Raw genomic sequence first — 24,125 nt, 5'->3', positions numbered from 1 at the left:
GAGCAAAATGACAGACAAAAATCAATGAATTCAAAAGCTGCTTCTTTGACTAGATTAACTAAATTGATAAATCCATGGATAGATTGACTAAGGAAAAAATGAGAGAAAACACAATTTTCAACAAAAGGGATTCTACAGATACTAAAAGGATAATAATGGCATTTTTAAAAGAAATACTTTATTTAACTTCACTCATTCATTCATTCATTTAAATTTGACTAGAGAGGGGCAAAGTGGGAGAGAGAGAGGGAAAGTGAGAAAGCAAGCTGCCAGGTTCGAGATTTGAACCGCAGTCGCCCATGTGGGAGTCCAGTGCTCTCAATTACCACGCCACCTGCCAGCTCCAATAATAGTATATTATGAACAACTTTATGTTCATAAATAGGACAACTCAGTTAAAAGAGATACAAATAATCAAATAGCCTTAATAGACTATTTCAGTTATAAGTCCTTTAAACTGAATTCAGGACTGGCCCTGTAGCTTAGTGGCTGAAGAATCCAGATCCCACCATGGCCCACCACAGTTCAAATATCCTGGCTCTGATGGCCTGAAAAACAGACCAGGCACATTTGCCTGCATGCCCACCATCCAGATGGAGAGATGGAGAAGAGACTGCAGTATGACCACGCCCCATTAGGGGGTGCTATCTCCCTCTCTGTTTCTCTCTGGCAAGTACATGAGCATTTTGGCAATTTAAAAAAGATAAAAAAGAAAAATTGAATTCATAGTTAAAAATCTTCCAACAAAGGAAACTTACAAGTCCAGATGGCTTCACTGGCATATTCTACCAAACATGTCAGGAAGAAATAATTGCAATTCTACACAATTTTTTATGGGGAGATAAAAACACAGAAAAAGAGGCAAAACTTTCCATCTAATGTTGACACCAGCACTACTCTTGACACCTAAATCAGATGAAGACAACATGGCTCACAACACGGTTCAGATCCCAACCTCTGAAGCCTGAAAAACACTCTGAGTACATGGACATGCTAGCAACATGTGTTAACATACCCCAAATTCCAGCAGGACAGAAGAAGAGAAGAGACTGTGGCATGACCACACTTCACTGGAGGGTGCTTTTTACCCCTCTCTCTCCAACTCTGAGTCTCCCTGTTGAGTACATGCACCCTCTAACAAAAAAGAAAACAGACCAGTACCTCTCATAAACACTGAAACAAATACCCTTGAAAAGTACCATGTATGAGAATTCAGGAACATACAAAAAGGATAATACATCACAAGCAAATGGGATTTAATTTCCGGAATGGAAGTTCAATTCCTGGTTCAACATTCAAAAACCACTCAACATAATTTATCATATGAAGAGATTTAAAGAAGTAAAACCACATAAACATTTCAATAGATGCATTAAAAAGCATTTAACAAAATACAACACCCATTAGTGATGAAAACTCTGGGTCCACTAGAAACTGAAAGGAATTTCTTAAGTCAGAAAAACCTACATTAAATGATACTTAATGATGAAAGACTGAATGCTTTAACCCAATGACTGGGATGGAAACAAAGATGCCTACTGAAACCATTCTTAGTCAACACCATACTACTGATAGAAATCCCAGTCAGTGCAATAAAAGGGAAAAAAAATCCAGATGGGAAAAGAAGTAAAACCATCTCCACTAGAGCCAGCAGGTGGTATACTGGTTAAGTGGCCAGACTCCCACACAGCTGACTGTCCTGGCTTTCTATCTCTCTCTCTCTCTCCCTCCAGTGAGCACACATATCCCTATAGCAAATTTTAAAATAATAATAAATATTTATTTAATAAGATTAAATAAATAACGCTTTTTCTTGAAAGTTCTTACTAGGAACTAGCAGATGGCTTAATGATTATAGTGCTGAACTCCCACGTAGTTGACCATGGTTCAAGTCCCAGACCTAGAGGCTTAAGCTCATGCCAGGTGCGTGTGTGTGTGCGCGCGCGCATGCGCGCGCCCAAGATCCCAAGACAAAAACAGAGGAGAGACTACAGAGTGGCCATTCCCCTAGGAGTGATTTCTTATTTTCTGTTTCTCTTTCTCTCTGGTGAGCACACATCCCATATCAAAAATCTCTCAAAGTTCTAGATTCTCAAAAGTACTATTACTTTTTTTTCTTTTCTTTTTCTTTTGTTTTAGGTTTCTGCCATAGGGTGCCTGTGCTGGGGGAGGGGGTGAGACAGGAAAAGGGAAAGTGAGAAATAATCCCCAAGGATAGATAGGCACACTGCAATTCCTTCTCCTTCATGGTTAAGGTGGCCAAAATACCTCTTGGGATTTGGGACATGCGCGCGCACACATACAGGAGTGATTATCAAGCCACTGAATCTAAGACTCAAACCATGGTCAGCCATGTGGGAGTCCAGCACCTTAACCACACCACCTGCTGGCATCTTTCAAAAGTATTATTATCATTATTTATTAATTAATTTAGAGAGACTTTTGCTATAGGACACATGTGCTCGCCAGAAAGACAAAGAGACACAAAGTGAAAAATGACTCTCCCCAGCGGATGGCCACACCACAATCCCTTCAACTCCCTTCCTCCTCTCAGAATCTTGGGCACGCACACATGCCCAGCATGAGTTTTAAGCCACTGAGATTGGGACTTGAACAGTGTTCGACTATGTCAGAGTCCAATGATGTAACCATTATACCATCCACTGGTCCCCTCAGAAGTGTTATTTTAGAAAGGTAACGCTTAAGGCTAGCAGGTAGCATGATGAGAAAGTACCCCTTCCCTGATGGCTACACCACAATCCCTTCACCCTTCTCCTCTTGGGATTTTGGGCATGCACACACAAATGTCCAGAGTTTTTTCAAGTCACTGGATCCAGGACTTGAACCACACAATTAGTCATGTGGGATCCAGCTGCCTTAAGCTTCAAGCAGTCTGTTGGCCCCAGGCTATCTTTATAAATAAAATTTTATTAGAATTTAACCTGGCTCACTTGTTTACTTATTATCTATGACTGCTTTCATGCTAGAATGGAGTCGAGCACTTTTGACAGAGACAGCTGGCCTACAAAGCATAAAATAATTACTGTCTGGTACTTTAAGAAAAAGTATGCCATGTGGTAGTTGGAATGCTGGATTCCCACATGGCTGACCATGGTTCAGGTACTTGCTTTCTCACTTTCTCTCTCTCTCTTTCTTTCTCTCTCTCTCTCTCTAGAAAAATTTTTAAAAAATAAATAATGATGAAAAATAAAATTAAAGAGGGCGGAAGGTGGCATAGTGGTTGAAGCAGCTGGACTCCCACATAGCTGATAATGGTTTTAGTACCGAACCTGACAGCTTGCTTTCTCACTTTCCTTCTCTGTCTCTCTCTGGTCAACTTCAAAATAATAATAATGATAAAATAAAATAAAATAATGACAATGAATAAAATTTAAAGAAAAAGAAAATTAAATAAAAAATAATTCTTTAAAAGAAAAGGGGCCAGCATGTGGCATGGTGGTTAAGGCTCTGGACACTCCCACATGTCCAACCAAGGTTCAGTTCCCTGACCTGGTGGCTTGCTTTCTCACTTTCTCTCTCTCTCTCTGCTTATATTAAAATAAATGAATAAATAAATAAAACTATATAATTTTTAGAAATAAATTTAAAAGGAAAGAAAGAAAGAAAAGGAAAGAAAGAAAAAGTTTGCCAAGCTCTAGTCCATGAGACCAGGTGGTCTAGCCCTCACTCTGCAGGTGAGTAAAATGTGACCCACAAAAGAATGACTTCTCTAAGGTCCAAACTCCAGCTAAAAAGCAACAAAGAACTCTACTTCCATGGAGTTTCCATTTTCGCCTAGCCAAGAAACTCAAAACAGTCCTCTGGCCCCAGTTTGGAAGGTAAACCTTAGGCTCTCATATCACAAGGGAGTATCTTTGACAATAAATTGATGAAGAGAGGACTTTGGGACTAATAAATAGCCAAGAATACATACTAAGAGTCTGAATAACCTTGGTAAATTCTAGAAAAAGTTCATTTAAAAACCATACATACACAGATTTGGGAAGACTTAAAACCAAACAGGTTGGGGACTGGTAGGTGGTATGGTGGTTAAGGATGCTGGACTCCTACATGGCCGACTGCAGTTCAAGTCCTGGATCTGGCAGCTTGCTTTCTCACTTTCCCTCTCGCTCTCGCTCTCACTCTGTCCCAATAAAAAACCAAACAAACAAAGTTAAATTAAAAAAACAAAAACAAAAAAAACCAGGAGGGCCAGCAGATGGCATAGTGGTTAAGGAGCTGGACTTCCACATGGCCTACCTTGTTTGGAGTCCTGAATTCGGCGGCTTGAAAATCATAATGGGCACGTGTGCATATATGCCCAAAATCCCAGGAGGAGAATGAAGGAGAAGGGACTGCAGCATGGCCATCTCTCCAAGGGATGATTTTTCACTTTCCCTCTCTCTGTCTCACTCTCTTGAGCACATACATCATACAGCAAAAATCTTTTTAAAAATGTTAAAAATTTAAAGACAGGTCATGGGAGTACAACCTGGTTTTGTCTTTTAAATGGTATGTACTGTAACCCAATACCCACTCTGAGGAACCTACCCTACAGAAATGCCAGATCTGGGGCTGGCAGGTGGTGTGGTGGTTAAGGTGCCTGGACTCCCACGTGGCTGACTGTGGCTCAAGTCTCAGACTATATAGCTTGCTTTCTCACTTTCCTTCTCTCTCTCTCTGTCTTTCTTTGGTCAACTTCAAATAATAATAATTATCATTATTATTAGTAAAATTAAATAATTCTTTTTTTTTTGAGAGGTTTTCGCTATAGGGCGCATGCGCTCGCCAGACAGAGAGAGACAGAGAGACAGAAAGCGAGAAATCACCCCCCAGGGGGGATGGCCACGCCGCAATCCCTTCTCCTCCATTCTCCTCTCGGGATCTTGGGCACGCACGCACACGCGCCCGGCGTGAGTTTTAAGCCACCGGGTCCGGGACGCAAACCGCGGTCAACTACGTGGGAGTCCAGCGACATAGCCATTACACTAACTGCTGGTTCCCTAAAATTAAATAATTCTTAAAAAAAAAAAAAAAAATGCCAGCATTAATAACTAAAGACACATCTCTACACATTTAGGACAATACTGTCTATAAAAACAAAAAGGGACAGAAATCTTAACAGAAATAACTTTTTTAAAAAGAATTATTTTATTTAGTTTTATTTTATTTGACCAGAGAGGGACGGAGTGAGAGAGAAAGAGAAAAGGAAAGTGGGAAAGCAAGCCACCAAGTCCAGGACTCGAACCGTGATCGGCCATGTGGGAGTCCAGCACCCTTAACCACCACACCACCTGCTGGCCCCCAGAAATAACTTTTAAGGAAAATAAATATTAAAAGCAAGTGAAGTTATTTATTAATAAGGGGAGAAAAAAGCACTTCATGCCTTTACCTTTATAGGCTAAGACCCTATGAACATGTAAATTTGTGACCCCTACCATAAAGTCTCCACTGTTATGAGCCAGCAGTCAGCAAAGAGGTTAAGGCAGCTGGATCCCACTTGAACGGCCTACTGTGCAGTTCAAGTCCTGGCCCCAGTGGAATGAAAACCATATTGGGTGCATGTGCCTGCATGCCCAAAACCCAGAGGAGAATGAGAAAGGACTACAGGGTGGAAATGCCTCTTAAGGGAGTGATTTTTATTTTCTTTTTTTTGGAGAGGTTTTCACTTAGGGCACGTGCACTCGCCAGAAAGATAAGAGAGAGACAGAGAGACAAAAACGAGAAATCACAGCCCCCCCCCCGGGGGGGGATGGCCACACTGCAATCCCTTCTCCTCTTGGGATCTTGGGCACGCACGCACACGCGCCCGGTGTGAGTTTAAGTCACCGGGTCCAGGACTTGAACCAAGGTCGACTACATGGGAGTCCAGCAACAAAGCCATTATGCTAACTGCTGGTCCCAGGGAGTGATATTTTACTTTCTCTCTCTCTCTCTGCCTCTCTAGTGAGCACACATGCTCTATAACAAAAGAAAACCAAAAAATCCACAGTTAAATTTCTTTGGAGACAGAAAGATTCACAACTTGAGCTACTGAGGCAATAAGGACAACATATCTGGAAAGGGGCAATCTTTAAACCTGCCAGAGGATCAGCAATCCAAGGCATTTACCTGATAATTCAGGTATAAATGTCCTAATACACAGCTGAGATAACAGTAAAAATATATTTTTTAATTTTTCCTTTTTTTTCTTTTTGGAGAAGTTTTTGCTATAGAGTGCACATGCTCGCTAGAAAGAGAGAGAGAGAGAGAGACAGAAAGTGAGAAATCACCACCCAGGGAGAATGGCCATGCCACAATCCCTTCTCCATTCTCCTCTCAGGATCTTGGGCACGCACACACACACGCCCGGCATGAGTTTAAGCCACCGGGTCCTGGACTCAAACCGCAGTTCACTACATGGGAGTCCAATGACATAGCCATTATGCCAACTGCTGGTCCCTAAAATCTTTATTATTTGCCTAATACTTCAGAAACACCAAACAGTCATTAAGTTGGAGAAAGGAGTAATTTACTGAGTAAGACTTCAAGAAGCATGTGAAATAACTTTAATGTCTATACGAACAGGGAAACCTGTACTGAAAGGAAGGCTGAGATTTTATTAGCTGTTAGGCCCAGCAGGTGGTGTAGTGAGTGGTTAAGGTGCTCCCACGTGGCAAATCACAGTTCCAGTCATGGACCTGGAGGCTTGAAACTCACTCTGGCGCAAGTGCATGCGTGCTCAGAATCCTGAGAGGAGAATAGAGGAGAAGAAACTGCAGTGCCAAAAGGGGGGGGGTCTCGCTTTCTCTCTCTATCTCCAGCAAGTACACGCGTCCTATAGCAAAAATCTCTCCTAAAAAAAAAAATTATTAGCTATTTTAAATATTGGACCCCTTTCTGAGATGTCTCTATATTGCTATGCAAACATTAGACAGGAAGAAGGACAAGAAGAGAATTCTACACAGATTAATATTTGAGTTTCTAAACTACACTTTAAGCTCCATAAATAGAATATACAATAAGCAGCCTTCAAAGGAGGCGGCATGAGCACACTGAAATCAATCTAGAAGCTGTATTTCTAGTAAAATGTTAAAAGCTGCACCTACCACCAGCGCCGTACAGCGTGAATCCCTTGCCTCGCTGTCTCCCGAGCGTGCATCACAGAACCTAGCGGCGTGTAAAGAGGAATCTAAGCACTAACTTTCTTGGCAAGTCTCAGAAGGTCCCACAGATGCAATTTAAGATCACTTAAGTAAGGATTCCACTCCAAAGAAGGAGACAGCTCTTCCTTGAAAGCTGTTAGCTAAATAACCTAGCGAGTGACTCCTGAGAAACAAGTTCTAACCAGACGCACTGGGACACACTTCAGTTCACATGTCAACACTGAAACTTTTACAAGGAATCCTCCGAGCTGTCAAGTTAAAGTTCTCAACCAAGTCTCTGAATTCTGTTCCTTCCTTCCTTCCTTCCGGTCATATACGTCTATGTGTGTGTATATATGACACTTGCCTTAATTTTATCAGAACTGTGGTAGATTTTCTGTTATCAGGTGTTAACTGACTGCCCTTCCCCTCTACCTCCTTACTGAGATAGTTCACAGACCATAGTTTTACCTCCTCCCTCTTTACCTTCTCCCTGTCCTCTTACTACTGAGCTACAATACGTTACATATACGAATAATGCTAAGCCAAGTCTCAGCATTAGAGCCATACAGGCTGCACAGGATTTAGGGCAAATCAAAAGCTAGAGGGAAAAGAGGTATAAATTAGGTAAATTCTCACTGGTCTAACAGAGGCAGACTGACTACATACAACAGTTCAGTCTATCTAAGAGGACTTTCCTCAAAGACAAGAAATGACCCAAATGCTCTACATTTGTGTTGTGCCAAAAGGTGGAAGTGGTTCCAATAAAAGCAAAAACAACTGATCAAGAATAAAGGTAAAGGGGCCAACAGGTGGTGTGGTGGTTAAGATGCTGGCCAGACTCCCACATGGCCTACTGTGATTTGAGTCCTGGACCTGGTGGCTTTCTTTCTCACTTTCTCTCTTTCTCTCTGTCTCTCTCTCTGGTGAGCACATGTGCCCTATAGCAAACTTTTAAAAATAATAATAAATAATTTACAATTTTGAAATGTTTAAAAAAGACTTAAAGAAGAAAAATAAAAGTATGGCAATGGTTTGGATGCTCAAAACGTTTGGCTTGTCAACTTCCTGTAGACCAATAAAAAATAAAATCTGATTACTATGAGAGTGATCTGTGAAGACAGTCAAAGCTTTAGCAGAACACCCAGCAAGGTTTCAGCACAGAGTTATTATCTACCACAACAATGCTTCGCTCATTCTTCTCATCAAACAAGGACAATTCTGCAAGAGTTTTGATTGGAAATCCTAAGGTATTCACTTTATAGTCCTGATTTTGTTCCTTCTGACTTGTTTCCTAATCTTAAAGAAAAAAAAAAGACAAAAATAAACAAAAATAAACTTTATAGGGCACCAATTTTTCTTGGCTAATAAAAGTAAAAATAAATAAATAAATAAAAGACTGCATTGACGTGGTGAAATTCTCAAGATCCTCAGGTTTGTTTTTTTTAAACAACATAATGGGTTTGTATTTAATACAGTACTCTGACGATGGGACTGTAACCCAACTAATTAATTAATATAAAAGTTTTTGTTTATATTAAATCTCTTTTCCATTTCAATGTTAATATAAAGTTGTTTTTTAAATTAAATCTCTTCTCCATTTTCATATTAGATACATTGAAGACATTTTTCAAAACTTTTTTTAAAGAATTATTTAATTTTATTTATTCATTCATTCAATTTGACCAGAGAGAGAGAGACAGAGAGAGAAAGTAAGCCACTAGGTTCAGGACTCAAACCATGGTTGGCCATGTGGGAGTGTCCAGTGCCTTAGCCACCACACCACCTGCTGGCCCCCATTTTTCAAAACTTTTGTCCTCCAGAGATAAAAGTTTCAATTTTCAGCAAGTTGATACCTAAATATAATTTTTAAAGAATTTTATCTATTCATTTATTTATTTTAATTCAATCAGAGAGAGACACACAGAGAAAGAGGGAAAATGAGAAAGCAAGCCACCAGGTCTAGGATTTTAATCCTGATCTGCCATGTGGAAGTGTCCAGCACCTTAACCACCATGCCACCTGCTGGTCCCCCTAAGTACCATATTAGTCTGAAAGATAAAACAAAAATCCAATAAAAGTACGAAGAAAGACTTCTCATTGGTTCAGGAGGCAGTGATTATAACTGAACAGTTGCCAACTTTCGTGGATTCTGGACAAGAACTTTCTTATTTCACGTGCTTAAGAATAGTAAAACTATGAAATATTACCTATGTAAATTTCAGCCATCTTACTTCTTTGACCTCCCTTCTAACCAGTAAACACAAATTATAGGCTGCATTTTTAAGTGCACTATTTGTTGCAAAAAAAATTTTTTTTCCCACTAAGACATCAATTTGTTTCCATTTTATGGGAAACAGCTAAGAATGTGAAACTCTATCATTTGGAGAAACTTTCAGACATCAATGTTCAGGTTTAGCCTCAACTGCACAAAGGTCTTTCAGGGCGAAGCTTGATTCAGAGGGCCCTTCAAAGTCATACCTGTCCACTTCTCTTTCGTGCATATACACGTAAACAAGCACAAATGCCTGTGATGCGGAGGACCACACCTAACGAGAGTGCGAGGGCATCTCCAGCTTCCACTGCTTCCACAACAGGCAGCACCAAAAGCAGAGAGAGGAGCACTAAGACCAACTGTGATGAAACTGAGGTCAGGGTGTTGGGGGCTGAAGGTTCCGAAGAAATGGTATGTGTGTTTATATATGTACACGTGCATGTGTGTATGTGTGTGTATACATATATGTATACACACACACATATATATATGTGTATATATATAATTCTATCTTATTTGAAATATTCCCTTCCTGGAGCTCCAGGCGCTGAGGCTGAGAGGTTCCACATGACTTCGCCTTCCAGGAAGCAGCCATTACAGGAATGCAAGATCCTCGGTTCTTTTTTTTTTCTTTTGGTAGTGGTTTTTTTGCTATAGGGCGCGTGCGCTTGCCAGAAAGAGAGAGTCAGAGAGACGGAAAGTGAGAAATCACCCCCCGGGGGGATGGCCATGCCGCAATCCTTTCTCCTCCATTCTCCTCTCCGGATCTTGGACATGCACACACACGCACCCAGCGTCAGTTTAAGCCATGGAGTCCGGGACTCAAACCGCAGATGACTACATGTGAGTCCAGCGGCATAGCCATTACGCTAATTGCTGGTCCCAATTCTTTATGGTTGAATTAAATGACTGGTATTTGGGACCAGCTGTTGGTGCAGTGGTTATGTCACAGGACTCCCACATAGACGACACCATGGCTCAAGTCCTGGACCTGGTGGCTTGAAACTATGCTGGGTGTATGTTTGTGCGCTGCCCAAAATACCAAGAGGAGAATGGAGAGAGGACTGTGACATGGCCATCCCCCTGGGGAGAGATTTTGTGCTTTCTATCTGTCTGTCTCTCTAGAATACATGTGCCCTACTACAAAAATCTCTCTCTAAAAAAATGTTTTTAATGAAATCTTAATTAATATTGCTTGGAAAATCATTCAGGAATTTAGAAGATGTCCAATAAATATTATCTATTACTGCTACAATCTTAAAAAAATCCATGAGCAATCAAGGAAAAGTTGGGGGGGAGGGGCAGCAGGTGGCATGGTGGTTAAGGCACTGGATACTCCCACATGGCCGACTAGGGTTCGAGTCTTGGACCTAGTGGCTTACTTTCTCCCCCCCCCCCCCCGTCTTTCTCTGTTCAAATTGAAATAGATGAAAGAATAAATAAAAATTTTTTTAAATAATAAAAAAAGAGAGAGAAAATGTCTGGGCAAACAGTAATGAAGGCAACTGGATCCCATATGGCCAACTGCACCATTCAAGTCCCTGACCTGGCAGCTTGAGAAATATGTCAGGCGTATGTGCATGCATGCCCAAAAATCCCAATACAAAAATGGAGGAGAAGGGATTGCAACATAGCCATTCCCCTGGGACAGCACTCTTAACTTTTTCACTTTGTCTCTCTCTCTTTCTCTCTGGCAAGAGCCCACAACCTACAGCAAATTAAAAAAAAAAAAAAAAAAAAGTAACATTTGAATAATATAATTTAATATCTAGAAAACACATAAAACTAACTTTAAATAAATACCAGCACACAAAGAAGTAAAAATCAATTTAATTCTGTGCATGTTTTTTAAAGGTTTTTGCCATATGACATGTGTGCTTACCAGAGAGAGAAAGAGACGGTGAGAGGAAAAGCCTTCCAAGGATGAGCATGCCACAGTCCCCTCTCCTCCACTCTCCTCTTGGGATTTGGGACATATATGCACTAGTGCCTGGTGTAATTTTTTTTTTTTTTTGAGAAGTTTTTGCTATAGGGCATGTGAGCTGGAAAGAAAGAGAGAAACAAAAAGCAGGAAATTGCCCCCTGGTGGGGGGGGGTGGCCACACCATAATCCCTTCTCCATTCTCCTCTCAGAGTCTTGGGCATGCATTCCCACACACACCTGATGTGAGTTTAAGCCACCGGGTCCTGGACTCGAACCATGGTGGCTACATGGGAGGCCAGTAACATAGCCATTACGCCAACTGCTGGTCCCTACCTGGGGTAATTTTTAAGCCACCAGGTTTGAGACTTAAACTATGGTCAGCCATGCAGGAATCCAATACCTTAACCACCACGCTACCTCCTGGGCCCAATTCTGTGCATTTTAATTCTTTATGACTATACTTTTACTCTTTTTTTTAAAGATTAATTGTCTTATTATTATTTAATTGACTATAGGGCACGTATGCTCAACAGAGAGAGAAAGAGAAAGTGAGAAAGCAAGTTGCCAGGTCCAGGACTCAAACCTCACTAGGCCATGTTGGAGTCCAGTGCTTTAATCACGATACCACCTACAAACCCCTATACTTTCACTCTTTTTTTTTAATATTACTTAGTTTTTATTTATTATTATTGTTATTTGCTATATGGTATACATGCTCATGAGAGAGACAGGAGCAGAGAGAGAGAGAAGCAAGCCACCGAGTCTGGGACTTGAACTGCAGTTGGTCATGTGGGAATCCAGTGCCTAACCACCCTGTCACCTGCTAGTCTCTTTACTTTCACTCTTTTAAAGTATATATATATATATATATATATCTTTTTTTAAAATTTATTTCATTTTCATTTACTCATTCATTTATTTTAATTTAACCAGAGAACACAAGCCACCAGGTCCAGGACTTAAACCGTGGTCAGCCATGTGAGTGTGTCCAGCGCCTTAAACACCACGCCACCCGCTGGTCCCCTTTTAAAGTATATTTTGTGGGGCTGGTAGATGGCACAGTGGTTAAGGGCGCTAGACTCCCACATGGTCAACCACAGTTCGGGTCTTGGACCTGGCGGCTTGCTTTCTCACTTTTCTCTCTCTCTCTGTCTCTCTCTCTCTCAATCTACCCCTCTCTGGTCAAATTTAAAAATAAATAAATAAATGGATAAAGTTAAATAAAGTAATTCTTTTTTTTAAAAAAAAGTGTATTTTGCATGTGTAAGACTGGGACTTTTTTTTTCAGTGAAGAAATATTCTGCCTCCTAAGGCTTATCATTTCAAAGAACTGACAGTACAAGGAAAAAAAATTAGGGTAATGAAGGTCAGTGCTAAACAACTGCTAAACTATGAAGCTGAGACTGTAACAGCTAAAGCAGATATTCAGAGACTCAGGGAGCACTAAGACTCCGGGAAGACTCCTTGCAGGGAGGGAGATGTGAGCACAGCTAAGGAGCAGGGAGAGCATGGGCATCAGCTAGGATTTGCTCCTATCTGTGTCACCCAGGTCACTGAGCCACCTGCCACCCTCTCACCCTCCACATCCTCACTTCCAAGGGTCTGCAGTCACAGGGAGGAAACACGGTCTTGACAGTCAGGGAAAGATTTTTTTACAGTCAGGGAAAGATGACCTAACAGAAGAGACCAGGAACTCCTGACCTTAACATCCCCAATCCCGCTGCACACGTTTCCATACACAACTCCGTTTCCAAATACACCTCTGGGTGAGTACCAAAAACATAGGCGATCATGAACCGTATGTAAGACTGATTTCTGGACACCTAGAACAGACTACTACTCACACGTCATGTCTGCCCAACTTTTTAACAACTTTTGGCCTTCCGTTTTCTTAATTCTCATGTTTAACCTCCCCAGGTATTGATAGCTGAAAACAGATCTCATCAGCTTCCCTCATAATCTTGAGGTCCCTACTGCTACTGAAAGCATTTTGATTCTTACAGAAGCATATTTGATGTATTCGTCTGGATCTTCAGTTCTGATGAGTCAAGGTCTACAGAACTCTGAAATATCTCCTGGAATTGATCTTCCATCCAGGGCTACAAAACTCACCCAGATCCACCAGCTCTCTCATCCTCTTACAATACATCCCACTGAACAAGAAGCCTTGTTATACTTCCTAATGACCCACTGAAATCATATCCCAGTGTCCCCTTAATCTTCTGATTGATCCCCAATACTCACAAATGAAACGGATTTGAAATTAATTTGAGAGACAGGCTTCAGACCACTTCCCAGTAATTCTCTGTCTGGAAGAAAGGGCTACACCAGTAGCTTAACAGTAGAGATCTGGGGGCCAGAAGGTGGCAAGGTGGTTAAAGGTGCTGGACTCCCACATGGCTCACTGTGTTTTTGGTCCTGGACCTGGTAGCTTCCTTTCCTCACTTCCCCACCCCCCCCTTTAGTCAAACTGGAAAAATAATGATAAAGTAAAAATAAAATAATTCTTGTGGACCAGTAGATGGCATGGTGGTTAAGGGTCTGGACACTTCCATATGTCTAACCACAGTTCAAGTCTCTGGACCAGGTGGCTTGCTTTCTCCCTTTCCCTCTCAATGCGTGTGTCTCTACAGTGAAATTAAAATAAATGAATGGATAAATAAAATTAAATAAAAGATAATTCTAAAAAAAATTCTTAAGAAAAAAAAAAAAAAGAAGAGATTGGTGGCCTACTGGTGGTGTAGTATTTAGGCAGGTGGATCCCAGAGGCCAACGGTGTAATTTGAATTTCAGACCTGGCAGCTTGAGAAACACACTAGGGGTGGGTGGGTGTGCGTGTATGCATGCATACCCAAATCTCATGAGACAGACAGGAGAAGAAAGGAATGCTGATGCACAGCCATTCCCCCTCCCCCGGGGGTGATTTCTCACTTTCTCTCTCTCTGGCAAGTGTACACTCTAGCAAAAATTTTTTTTTTTTTGAGAGATTTTCACTGTAGGGCGCGTGCGCTCACCAGACAGACAGAGAGAGACATAGAGACAGACAGCGAGAAATCACCCCCCAGGGGGGATGGTCACGCCGCAATCCCTTCTCCTCCATTCTCCTCTCGGGATCTTGGGCACGCACGCACACGCGCCCGGTGTGAGTTTTAAGCCACCGGGTCCGGGACACGAACCGCGGTCAACTACGTGGGAGTCCAGCGACATAGCCATTACGCTAACTGCTGGTTCCCGCTAGCAAAATTTTAAGAAAGATCTGGTTTAGTTTGGTTTGATGCTAGTGCATAGTGCTGATGGGAATATAGCATATCCCTTAGGTGTTCCAGGAGTGAAAAATGCCTGAGGGTCACCCAGTATAGCTCAGTCTTCATTGTACAGATGGAGGAGGAAAGTGTAGTAATTACAGCCTGGTTCTCTAGGTATTGCCCAATATAGCACAAAAGGAGCTTTACAGTTTATTTCCCATTCACATTCTTAGGTTCTTCCTAAAGCTGGTTTACCGCTAACACTCTACTACCAGGCCTGAGTTCATGCTGCTCCCTCCTCCCCTCCATCCTCACTGTTGACAGGATGGACCATCAAAGAAGTATCTGCCCACACACATCTGCAAATAGGGTGTGCTATGGCCTTCCTTTATATCCCTACTGCACTTTGTTTTTTATATTTTTTTATTATTTCATTTATTTTTTTATTATTTTATTTAACTTCATTTATTTATTTTAATTTGACGACAGGGTGAGAGAGGGGGAAAGTGAAAAAGCAAGCCACCAGGTCTGAGACTCGAACCACAGTCAGCCATGTGGGAGTCCAGCACCTTTAACCACCATGCCACCTGCCAGCCTCCATTATTATTAAGTTTAGTATAGGGCACGTGTGCTCACCAAAGAGAGACAGAGCAAGATAAAGAGGAAGATTGAGAATGTATAAGCCACCAGGTTCAGACTCAAACCGTGGTCAGCCATGTGGGAGTCCAATGCTTCAACCACCATGCCACCTGCTGGTCCCTAAATCCCTACTGCCCTATGTACTCACTTGTAACAATCAGAAATTACACATACACTGAAGAGACATCTGGTTGACACAGGTGGGAATCAAATATTGCCGACCAGTAACAAATTCTGTTCTGGATAAATCTGTAATTCGCTGGTGGCATCTCTGCTATCAACTCCACTGTCATAATATTAAGAGGATATAAACCACTACTCTCCCAGGAAATCACCAAGGTTTTGTTTTCTGAAATCATCAGAGATTTTCTTTTTGCTGTAAGGCAAATGTCCTTGCCGGAGAGACAGAAAGTTGGGCAGGGAAGGGGGGGATGGCAATGCCACAATCCCTTCTCCTCCATTACCTTCTTGGGATTTTGGACACACACCTATACCAAGCATAAGTTTCAAGTGACCAGGTCTGGGATTCAAACCATGGTCAAACGTTTGGAAGTCTAGTGCCTTAACCACACTATGCCACCTGCTGGCCTCAAGTCATCAGAGACTCTAAATTTTAAAATGCTAGTAGAGTATTCTTAGAAGCTTCATACAAGTTAAATGGAAGAACCACCCTGTCTCAAATATGGTTTAATTCCTTTTATTTGCCAGAGGGTACATGAGGGTGCATGTACTACCCAAAAAAGAGAGACCCCTCTAATGGGGCATGGTCACCCTGCAATCCTCTCTCCTCCATTTCTCCATCCTATCAGGATCTGGCATATGTATGCACACAGACTTCGGACATTTTTCAAGTCCCTGGGGCCAGGACTCAAACCATGACTGGTCATGTGCAATCAAGTTTTCTACACACAGCACTTAAGCACTATGCAAGGTTTGGTTTTTTGTTTTTTTTTTTTACCACTATGCAAGGTTTAATTTTTACTAGCAAATGCTTAATTCCAAAGTACTATCAGAACTTTACCAAATGCCCATTATTTTTAGCAGTTTTTGCCTTAGGGTATATATGCTTGCCAGAGAGAGACAGAGATAGTAAAAGGGAAAGTGAGAAATTGCCCCCAGGGATCAGCAGATGGCATAATGGTTACATCACTGGACTCCCATGAAGTCAACCATGGTTCGAGTTCCAGACCCGGCGGCTTAAAACTCATACCTGACATGTGCGTGCGTATGTGCCCAAGATCCCAAAAGGAGAATGGAGAAGAAGAGATTTCAGTGTGGCCATCTCCTATAGGGGGTGATTTCTCACTTTCTGGCTCTCTGGCGAGTGCATGTGCCCTATAGCAAAAATCTCTCCTAAAAATAAAAAGAAATCACTCCCAAAGGGGGATGGCCACCCCACAATCCCTCTCCTCCCGGGATCTTGAGCACACACGCACACACATCTGGTATGATTTTCAAGTCCCCAGGTCTGGGAAACGAATCATGGTTGGCCATGTGCAAGTCCAGCCAGCCAAATGCTGGCTCCTCAAATGCATATTTTTTTAAAGTGTTTTAAACAATTATTTATTCAATTTTATTTATTTATTAATTTATTTTAATTTGATCAGGTGGGGGGAGGAGAAACCAAGCCACCAGATCCAGGACTCGAACCATAGTCAGCCATGTAGGAGTGTCCAGCGTCTTAACCATCATGCCACCTTCTGGTCCCTATTTTTTTGAATTTTTTAAAAATTATTTTGTTTTAGGGGCTGGCAGGTTAGGTGGTGACCACATGGCTGACCACAGTTCAAGTCCCTCACCTGGCAGCTTCCTCTCTCATTTTGTCTCTCGCTCTGTCCCTCTCTGGGGTCAAATTTAAAAAAATAAACAAAGTTAAAATAATTATTTAAAAAATTATTTTGTTTTATCATCATTATTATTTTTTAATTTGCTACAGGGTACATGCACTCACCAGAGAGACACAAACACACACACAGAGAAAGAGAGGGAGGGAGAAGAGGAAAGTGTTAAGGCAAGTCACCAGGTTCAGAACTCGAATTGCAGTCAGCCATGTGAGAATCCAGCACCTTAACCACCATGCCACCTCCTGGCCCCCCAAATGCCTATGTAAAACAGATTTTCGGAGGTGGTAGTTTAAGGCACTGGGCTCCCACATGACAAACTGTGATTTGAGTCCTAGACCTGGCAGCATGCTTTCTCACATCCCTTCTCTTTCTGTCTCTCTCCTGAAATTAAATAATAATAATAAATAAAATTAAATAATTATCTTAAATATTTTTTTTTCCTGGGGGGAATAGGTGGCATGGTGGTTGAGGTGTTAAGACTATCACAAGGCCATCACAGTTCAGGTCCCGGACCTGGCAGCTTGCTTTCTCACTTTCCCTTTTTTTCTCTCATTGGTGAATTAAATAATAACAAACAAAATTAACCATTTTAAATAAATAAATAAATAAGATTTTCTATATGATCCTCCTTAATGTACTGGCAAAGTATGTCATAAAACTTCAAGGCTGTGCACCAGCCCGTGGCCTAGCAATGAATGTGGCCAACTGTGTGGTTCGAGTCCCAGACCTGGCAGCTTGTGAGACATATCAGGCATGTGTGCAAGCATGCCTAAAATCCCAAAAGGAGAAACAAAGAAGGGATTACAGCATGACCATTTCCCATGGGGTTAAGGGGATGCTTTCTCATTTTCTCTGTCTCTCACTGATCAGTGCACACATCTTGCAATTTAAAAAAAAAAAAGCTTAAAGGCTGAAGTAACTATTTTTTTAATTTATTTATTTTATTTATTCATTCATTTATTATTTTTTTAATTTGACCAGAGAGAGACAGAGGTTGAGAGTGAGAGAGAGAGAAAGTGAGAAAGCAAGCCACCAGATTCAGGACTCAAACCCTGGTCGGCCATGTGGGAGTGTCCACCATCTTAACCACCACGCCACCTGCTGGTCCCAAGGCTGAAGTAACTCTAAACTTTAAAAAAATAAAAAGAAATCAGGGCCAGCAGGTAGTATAGGTAGTATGCTGATTAGGACGTCGGGCTTCCACGTGGCTGACTGCAGTTCAAGTCCCAGACCCAGAGGTTTGAAACTCATGCTGGGCACGTGTGTATGCATGCCCAAAATTCTGAGAGAAGAATGGAGAAGAGACTGCGGCATGGCCGATTTCCCTGGGGGGTGATTCTGGATTTGTGTCTCTCTCTGATGTGCATACACACCCTATAGCAAAAATCTTTCCATAAAAATAAATAAATAAATAATAAAAAATTACTAGCTTTATGCAGGGGGCCAGCAGGTAGTATGGTGGTTAAGAGGCTAGGTTCTCACATGGTCAACTGTGGTTCAAGTCCCAAACCAGGGTGCCTGTTTTCTTACTTTCCCTATCTCTCTCTGGTCCAATTAAATAATAACAACACTAGCAACAAATAAAACTAAATAACATTTTTTAAGAAAAGTTTTATTTAGTCAAATGCCTCTAGCTTAAGTATAACTAAATTATTACAATTACGTATTAATAACTCTTTTTAAAATAATTATTTAACTTTACTTATTTTATTTTGATTTGACCAGAGTGGTACAGAGAGAGAGAGAGAGAGAAAGTCAGAAAGCAAGCCACCAGGTCCAGGATCCAAACCACAGTCGATCATGTGGGAGTCCAGTGCCCTTAACCACCACAACACCTGCCGGCCCCACTTTCTTTTTCTTCAAGAATGATTTTATTTGACTTCCTTCCTTCCTTCCTTCAGTTATGTATTTATTTATTTATATTTGACCACAGAGGAACAGAGTGAGAGAGAGCGGGAAAGTGAAAAAGTATGCCACCAGGTCCAGGAATCAAACCACTGTCAGCCAAGTGGGAGTCCAGTGTCTTTAACATCACCTGCTGGCGCCAGTACGTTTTGACCCTACATTAATATCTGTCAAATGAGTTCCTTGGGTAACCATTTAAAATTTTTCTCCAGGAGCTGGCAGGTGGCATGGTGGTTAAGGTGCTGGACTCCCACATTGCCAACTGCAATTTGAGTCCCAGACCTGGCAGCTTGCTTTCATACTCTTTCTCTCCCTCTCTGGTCAAATTGAATAAGAATAATAAAACAAAATAAATCTTTTACAAAAATAAAATTTTTCTCCATAAAAGGAAAACATTTGCCAATGAAAAAACTTTTTAAAATCTACAGCTTTAGGGGCCAGCAGGTGGCATGATGGTAAAGCGTCTGGAAACTCCCATATGGCTAACCAAAGTTTGAGTCCTGGACCTGGTGTCTTGCTTTCTCACTTTCCCTCTCTCTTTCTCTCTCTGCTCAAATTAAAATAAATATCTGAATAAATAAAATTAAATAAATAATTTTTTCTTTAAATCTATAGGGGACCTGCAGATGACGTAATAATTATGTCGCTAGACTCCCACATATTCAACCACAGTTCAAGTCCAGGACCCAGCAGCTTAAAACTTGCCGCAGGCACGTGTGTGTGTGTGTGTGTGTGTGTGTGTGTGTGTCCAAAATCCTGAGAGAAGGGACCAGCAGGTGGCATGATGGTTAAGGTGCTGGACACTCCCTTATGACTGACCACAGTGCGAGTCCCAGACCTGGTGGCTTGCTTTCCCACTTCTCTCTGTCTCTCTCTGGCCAAATTAAAATAAATGCATAAATACATTAAATTTTTTTAAAAATCCTGAGAGGAGAATGGAGGAGGAGGGATTGCAGCGTGGCCATCCCCTCTGAGGGGATACTTTCTCACTTTCTGTCTCTGTCTCTCCTGTGAGAGCACACACCATACGGCAAAAACCTCTCAACTGCAGCTTTAGTAACATCAACCAATGTCTTTGCACTAACAGTTCTACATCCTCCGAAATACTCAACAGATAAACAGATGAATGACTTATTTTTCTTCTTTTTCTTTCTTTCCTTTTTTTTTTTTTTTTTTTAGATTTTTGCCATAGGGTACACGCACTCACCAGAGACAGAGGGAAAGAAATCATTCCCCCCTCCTCCCATGAAAGGCCACTCCCCAATCCCTTCTCCTCCATTCTCTAGGGATTTGGGGCATGTGCACACATGTGCCCAGTGTGTTGTTCAAGCCTCTATCTAGGACCAAACCACACAGCTGGCCATGCAGGCTCCAGGGCCTTAACTACCACACTACCTGCTGGCCCAGTTATACCAGGAATTCAATGACAGTACCTAAGCCAACATTCTAAACTACAAAATTAATCAAATTACTCTAAATTACCAAGAACATATACCCCACTTCTAGCCATGCCAGTAGAATAGGATTCAATTTCACCAATCATATTTCTTTTTTCTTTTTTTTTTAAATGTTTTTGCCATAGGGTGCATGTGCTTGCTGGAGAGGCAGTGAGAGGGAAAGTGAGAAATCACCCCTCCCCTCGTGGTGGGTGGGGACATGCTGTAATCCCTTCTCCTCCTGGGATTTTGGGCCCGCACATACACGTGCCTGGCATGACTCTCAAGCGGCCAGGTCTGAGGCTCGAACCACAGTTGGCCACGTGCTGATTCAGTCCCTTATCCACTGTGTCAAACACTGGCCCCTAGATCACATTTCTTTACACGCTCTTTGGGACATCTTAAACCAGCCTTAGAACTTTTTTTTACACATTCTCTGACAGCCTTCCTCCCAGGAAGCAAAGGCAATAAATCTCGTGAAACTAGTACTTAGCCTAACCGACTCGCTGTTGTACAGTTACTCATTCTAGGCAAGAGGATCTATTCTGAAACTTCAGAACACAAAATGTAGCACCCTTTCTACCATGATTTTAAGAAGCAAAATGCTTCAAAAGGCCAAACATCCAAGTTAACACCACTTCCAATAAAGAAAGCAAAATGCCTGGTAAGTAATATGAAATAAGAGCTCAAAATACAGTAACTCTGCTATTAAAAACATTCCCCCATCAAACTGTCAAAATCTAAGATCAATGTGCAGTTTCCGAAATATTTAGAAGTTATGGCCCTTACTACGTTAATTATCAAAACTTCTCACCTACCAACAATAATTTATCCAACCAGTCTTTGACAAGCACCCGCTAGGTGCAAAGCAGAACATTAGGAGCTGCTGGGGGTTATCAGATCACTACCGACGCAAGTAGTTAATTCCATAGATGGGAAGAACAAGCACACACAGGTAGACTGCAAGGAGTCATTAAGAAGAACAAATGTCACAAAAATATTAGAGGTACTTTCCTTTTCTAAAAAAGGAAGGCTAGCCACAACTGAAATTTAATTCAGCGTATGCACAGCCATTAACCCTATATATTACTATTACTTGGTAGGCCTTCAAATAGTTCAAGTAGCTGAACAGCCCTGCCAAAATACTTTAGCTGTGCCTAACCCGAAAAAACTTCCTCTGATAGAGTACGTAATTCAGTCTCCATGTTTCAATGCCAAGCTCTTGCTACAACAACCACAAACACCGACGTGTGATTTCTGAAGGTAAAATAAAATTCAGTTGGCAAGAAATGAAAACTTGCCAGTGGTCATTTCTCCATATAAGAAATTAATAATTGACACTTGATTCATTTCCTTCATTTCCCGGCCAGCAACCCCCAACAACTCAGCCTCCTCCCAGCTCAGCCCCCACAAGGCAGGCAACTATTTTGTCGGACAAGCGGAACTACCTTTTTTCATCTGGTGTTATTGTAGGACAATCTAAATGCGTTTACAACTGGTTTAATGGTCATACTTATCCAACAAGTACTTAAGCATTCATAAAAACCAGAAACATTTCAATTTAACCACTTTTACCACCCTGTTTTTCTAAAAATGATGTGACACACCTTACGTTTTTAAGATCCTCAAATTTACTTACAAATTTTACTTTGGAAATGCTCTTAAAACCAGGTTCTACTTTACTTAATCCAGATTAACAAAAATATGCAGGAAACATTTTGGAGGTTATTGCTACAAAGTTATGTGCTTTTTCTTTTTCACAATTTAGTAAGCTGCAACTACGTATCTAATACAAGGCAGCAATTGTGTATGTGTGTTTTTAACAAAATGCACCCCAGCACCAGCCTAAAGAAACTTTCTGTGAGAAAACAGGAGAAATTCTTCACCATGGGGAAATTCATTATACATCCAGGAAGATCTTTTTCCTCAGAAATAGAATGAAAAAGAAAAACTTATTCTGTAATAAATCTCTCAGTGTATCTGCTGTGTGACTTAGAAGTTGGTCCAAAAGTTCATCTTAAGCAATTATGTCTGGATGATCAATTACACGTCTCCTGCAACAGGTGACATGAAACTGCATTACCCAAGCAAAGCAAAGGGATCGATTTAGTGAAGATGCATGTTCCTGAGGTTTGGGACTTTTGTTTTGGATTTCATCACAATGATTTTGAATTGGATGAATTATCAAACTTGGTTTTGTTTGTTCTGGTTTTTCTGCTTTGCTTTATAATCGGCCATTTACTCGCAACTGTTGCACGATCCCATTAGCACTCTAAGAATAAAAACAAACACACAGGACCAGATAAGGCTCCCCTACAGCCCAACTGATCCATTTCCTTTACACAATTTTTAAACCACACAGCTAAGGGTGTGAAGATAAGGATGTGTTGTGTGTGTGTGTGTGTGTGTGTGTGTGTGTGCTGTGTCTCATAATCTCTCTAAATCTTTCATTCCATTTTAAGGAACTGGTATATAATAAAATGTAAAAGAAGCCACATTAGAAATGCAAAGAGGTTTGCAAAACAAGAGGCTTCTTTCATTCCCCAAACACACACCAAAACGAGGGGAGAAAAATGAATGCAATGGATATGTGTGTGCCAAAGTTTCAATCCTGCCCGGTGGAGACACCACTGGCACCAATTTTGTAGAGGAAAAAGAGGGGGTGGAGGGGGGAGAGAGCGAGCGAGTGTGTGGCCTGCAAACTGCAACAATGCAATCTCCATTTTGAACAATGCGCCTCTTTCCTCTAGTAAATCTAGTTTTTTGCCACTTGATGTGCCGTCGCATTTCCCCTGTTTGCACTCTAAGAATAAAAACAAACACACAGGACCAGATAAGGCTCCCCTACAGCCCAACTGATCCATTTCCTTTACACAATTTTTAAACCACACAGCTAAGGGTGTGAAGATAAGGATGTGTTGTGTGTGTGTGTGTGTGTGTGTGTGTGCTGTGTCTCATAATCTCTCTAAATCTTTCATTCCATTTTAAGGAACTGGTATATAATAAAATGTAAAAGAAGCCACATTAGAAATGCAAAGAGGTTTGCAAAACAAGAGGCTTCTTTCATTCCCCAAACACACACCAAAACGAGGGGAGAAAAATGAATGCAATGGATATGTGTGTGCCAAAGTTTCAATCCTGCCCGGTGGAGACACCACTGGCACCAATTTTGTAGAGGAAAAAGAGGGGGTGGAGGGGGGAGAGAGCGAGCGAGTGTGTGGCCTGCAAACTGCAACAATGCAATCTCCATTTTGAACAATGCGCCTCTTTCCTCTAGTAAATCTAGTTTTTTGCCACTTGATGTGCCGTCGCATTTCCCCTGTTTGTGGGGGGAGGAGGGGGTGGGGGAGATCGAGGCAGGATGCACAGTCCCCGAGAGGGAGCGAGCAAGGGGGAGGGAGGAGAGGTGGGGAAGGAGCCTGCAGCCACTGGGCTGGGTGGTACCTGGAGTGCTGCTGTAGGTGCTATGGCTCCTGAAGCTGCTTTCCGTGCAGTAACTGGCGTCGTCGTCGTCGTCTTCCATCTCCTCCGGATAATCGGAATCATCGTCGTCCTCCTCCATCTCATCCTCCTCGTCGTCCTCGGAATCCTGGGTCTCCTCGGCGTCGCCGTCCTCCTCCTCCTCCTCCTCCTCCTCGGAGACCATGTCCTCCTCCTCCTCCTCGCTCTCGTGGTCATCGTACACCACTTTGTTGACGGCCCTCCGGGCCGAGGTGGTCCGGGCCAGGTGGCC

At 41.8% G+C, this 24,125-nt stretch overlaps 2 protein-coding genes across 3 annotated transcripts in view; both read right to left on the bottom strand.

Annotated features, from left to right (window-relative positions):
- The window catches only part of BPTF (bromodomain PHD finger transcription factor), a 158,151-nt gene extending 134,032 nt beyond the window's left edge, over positions 1–24,119 (bottom strand). For both annotated transcript variants that reach the window (XM_006146777.2, XM_027771167.1), the window contains exon 1: positions 23,837–24,119. In XM_006146777.2, the coding sequence (XP_006146839.1) occupies positions 23,837–24,038 (202 nt within the window). In that variant the 5' untranslated portion in view covers positions 24,039–24,119. The remainder of the gene's footprint in view (positions 1–23,836) is intronic.
- LOC114007517 (small integral membrane protein 30-like) lies at positions 9,600–13,174 on the bottom strand. The gene is made up of 2 exons (XM_027771137.1): positions 13,168–13,174; positions 9,600–9,790 (listed from the first exon to the last, which is right to left on the bottom strand). Exons 1-2 carry the CDS (start codon positions 13,172–13,174, stop codon positions 9,600–9,602), a joined length of 198 nt encoding a protein of 65 aa, XP_027626938.1.
- Positions 24,120–24,125: the final 6 nt, after the last annotated feature.

Source organism: Tupaia chinensis, unplaced genomic scaffold (genome assembly GCF_000334495.1).
Source record: "Tupaia chinensis unplaced genomic scaffold, TupChi_1.0 Scaffold000187_1, whole genome shotgun sequence".
Classification (NCBI taxonomy): Eukaryota; Metazoa; Chordata; class Mammalia; order Scandentia; family Tupaiidae; genus Tupaia; species Tupaia belangeri.
This window is presented reverse-complemented; position numbering and strand designations above follow the sequence as displayed.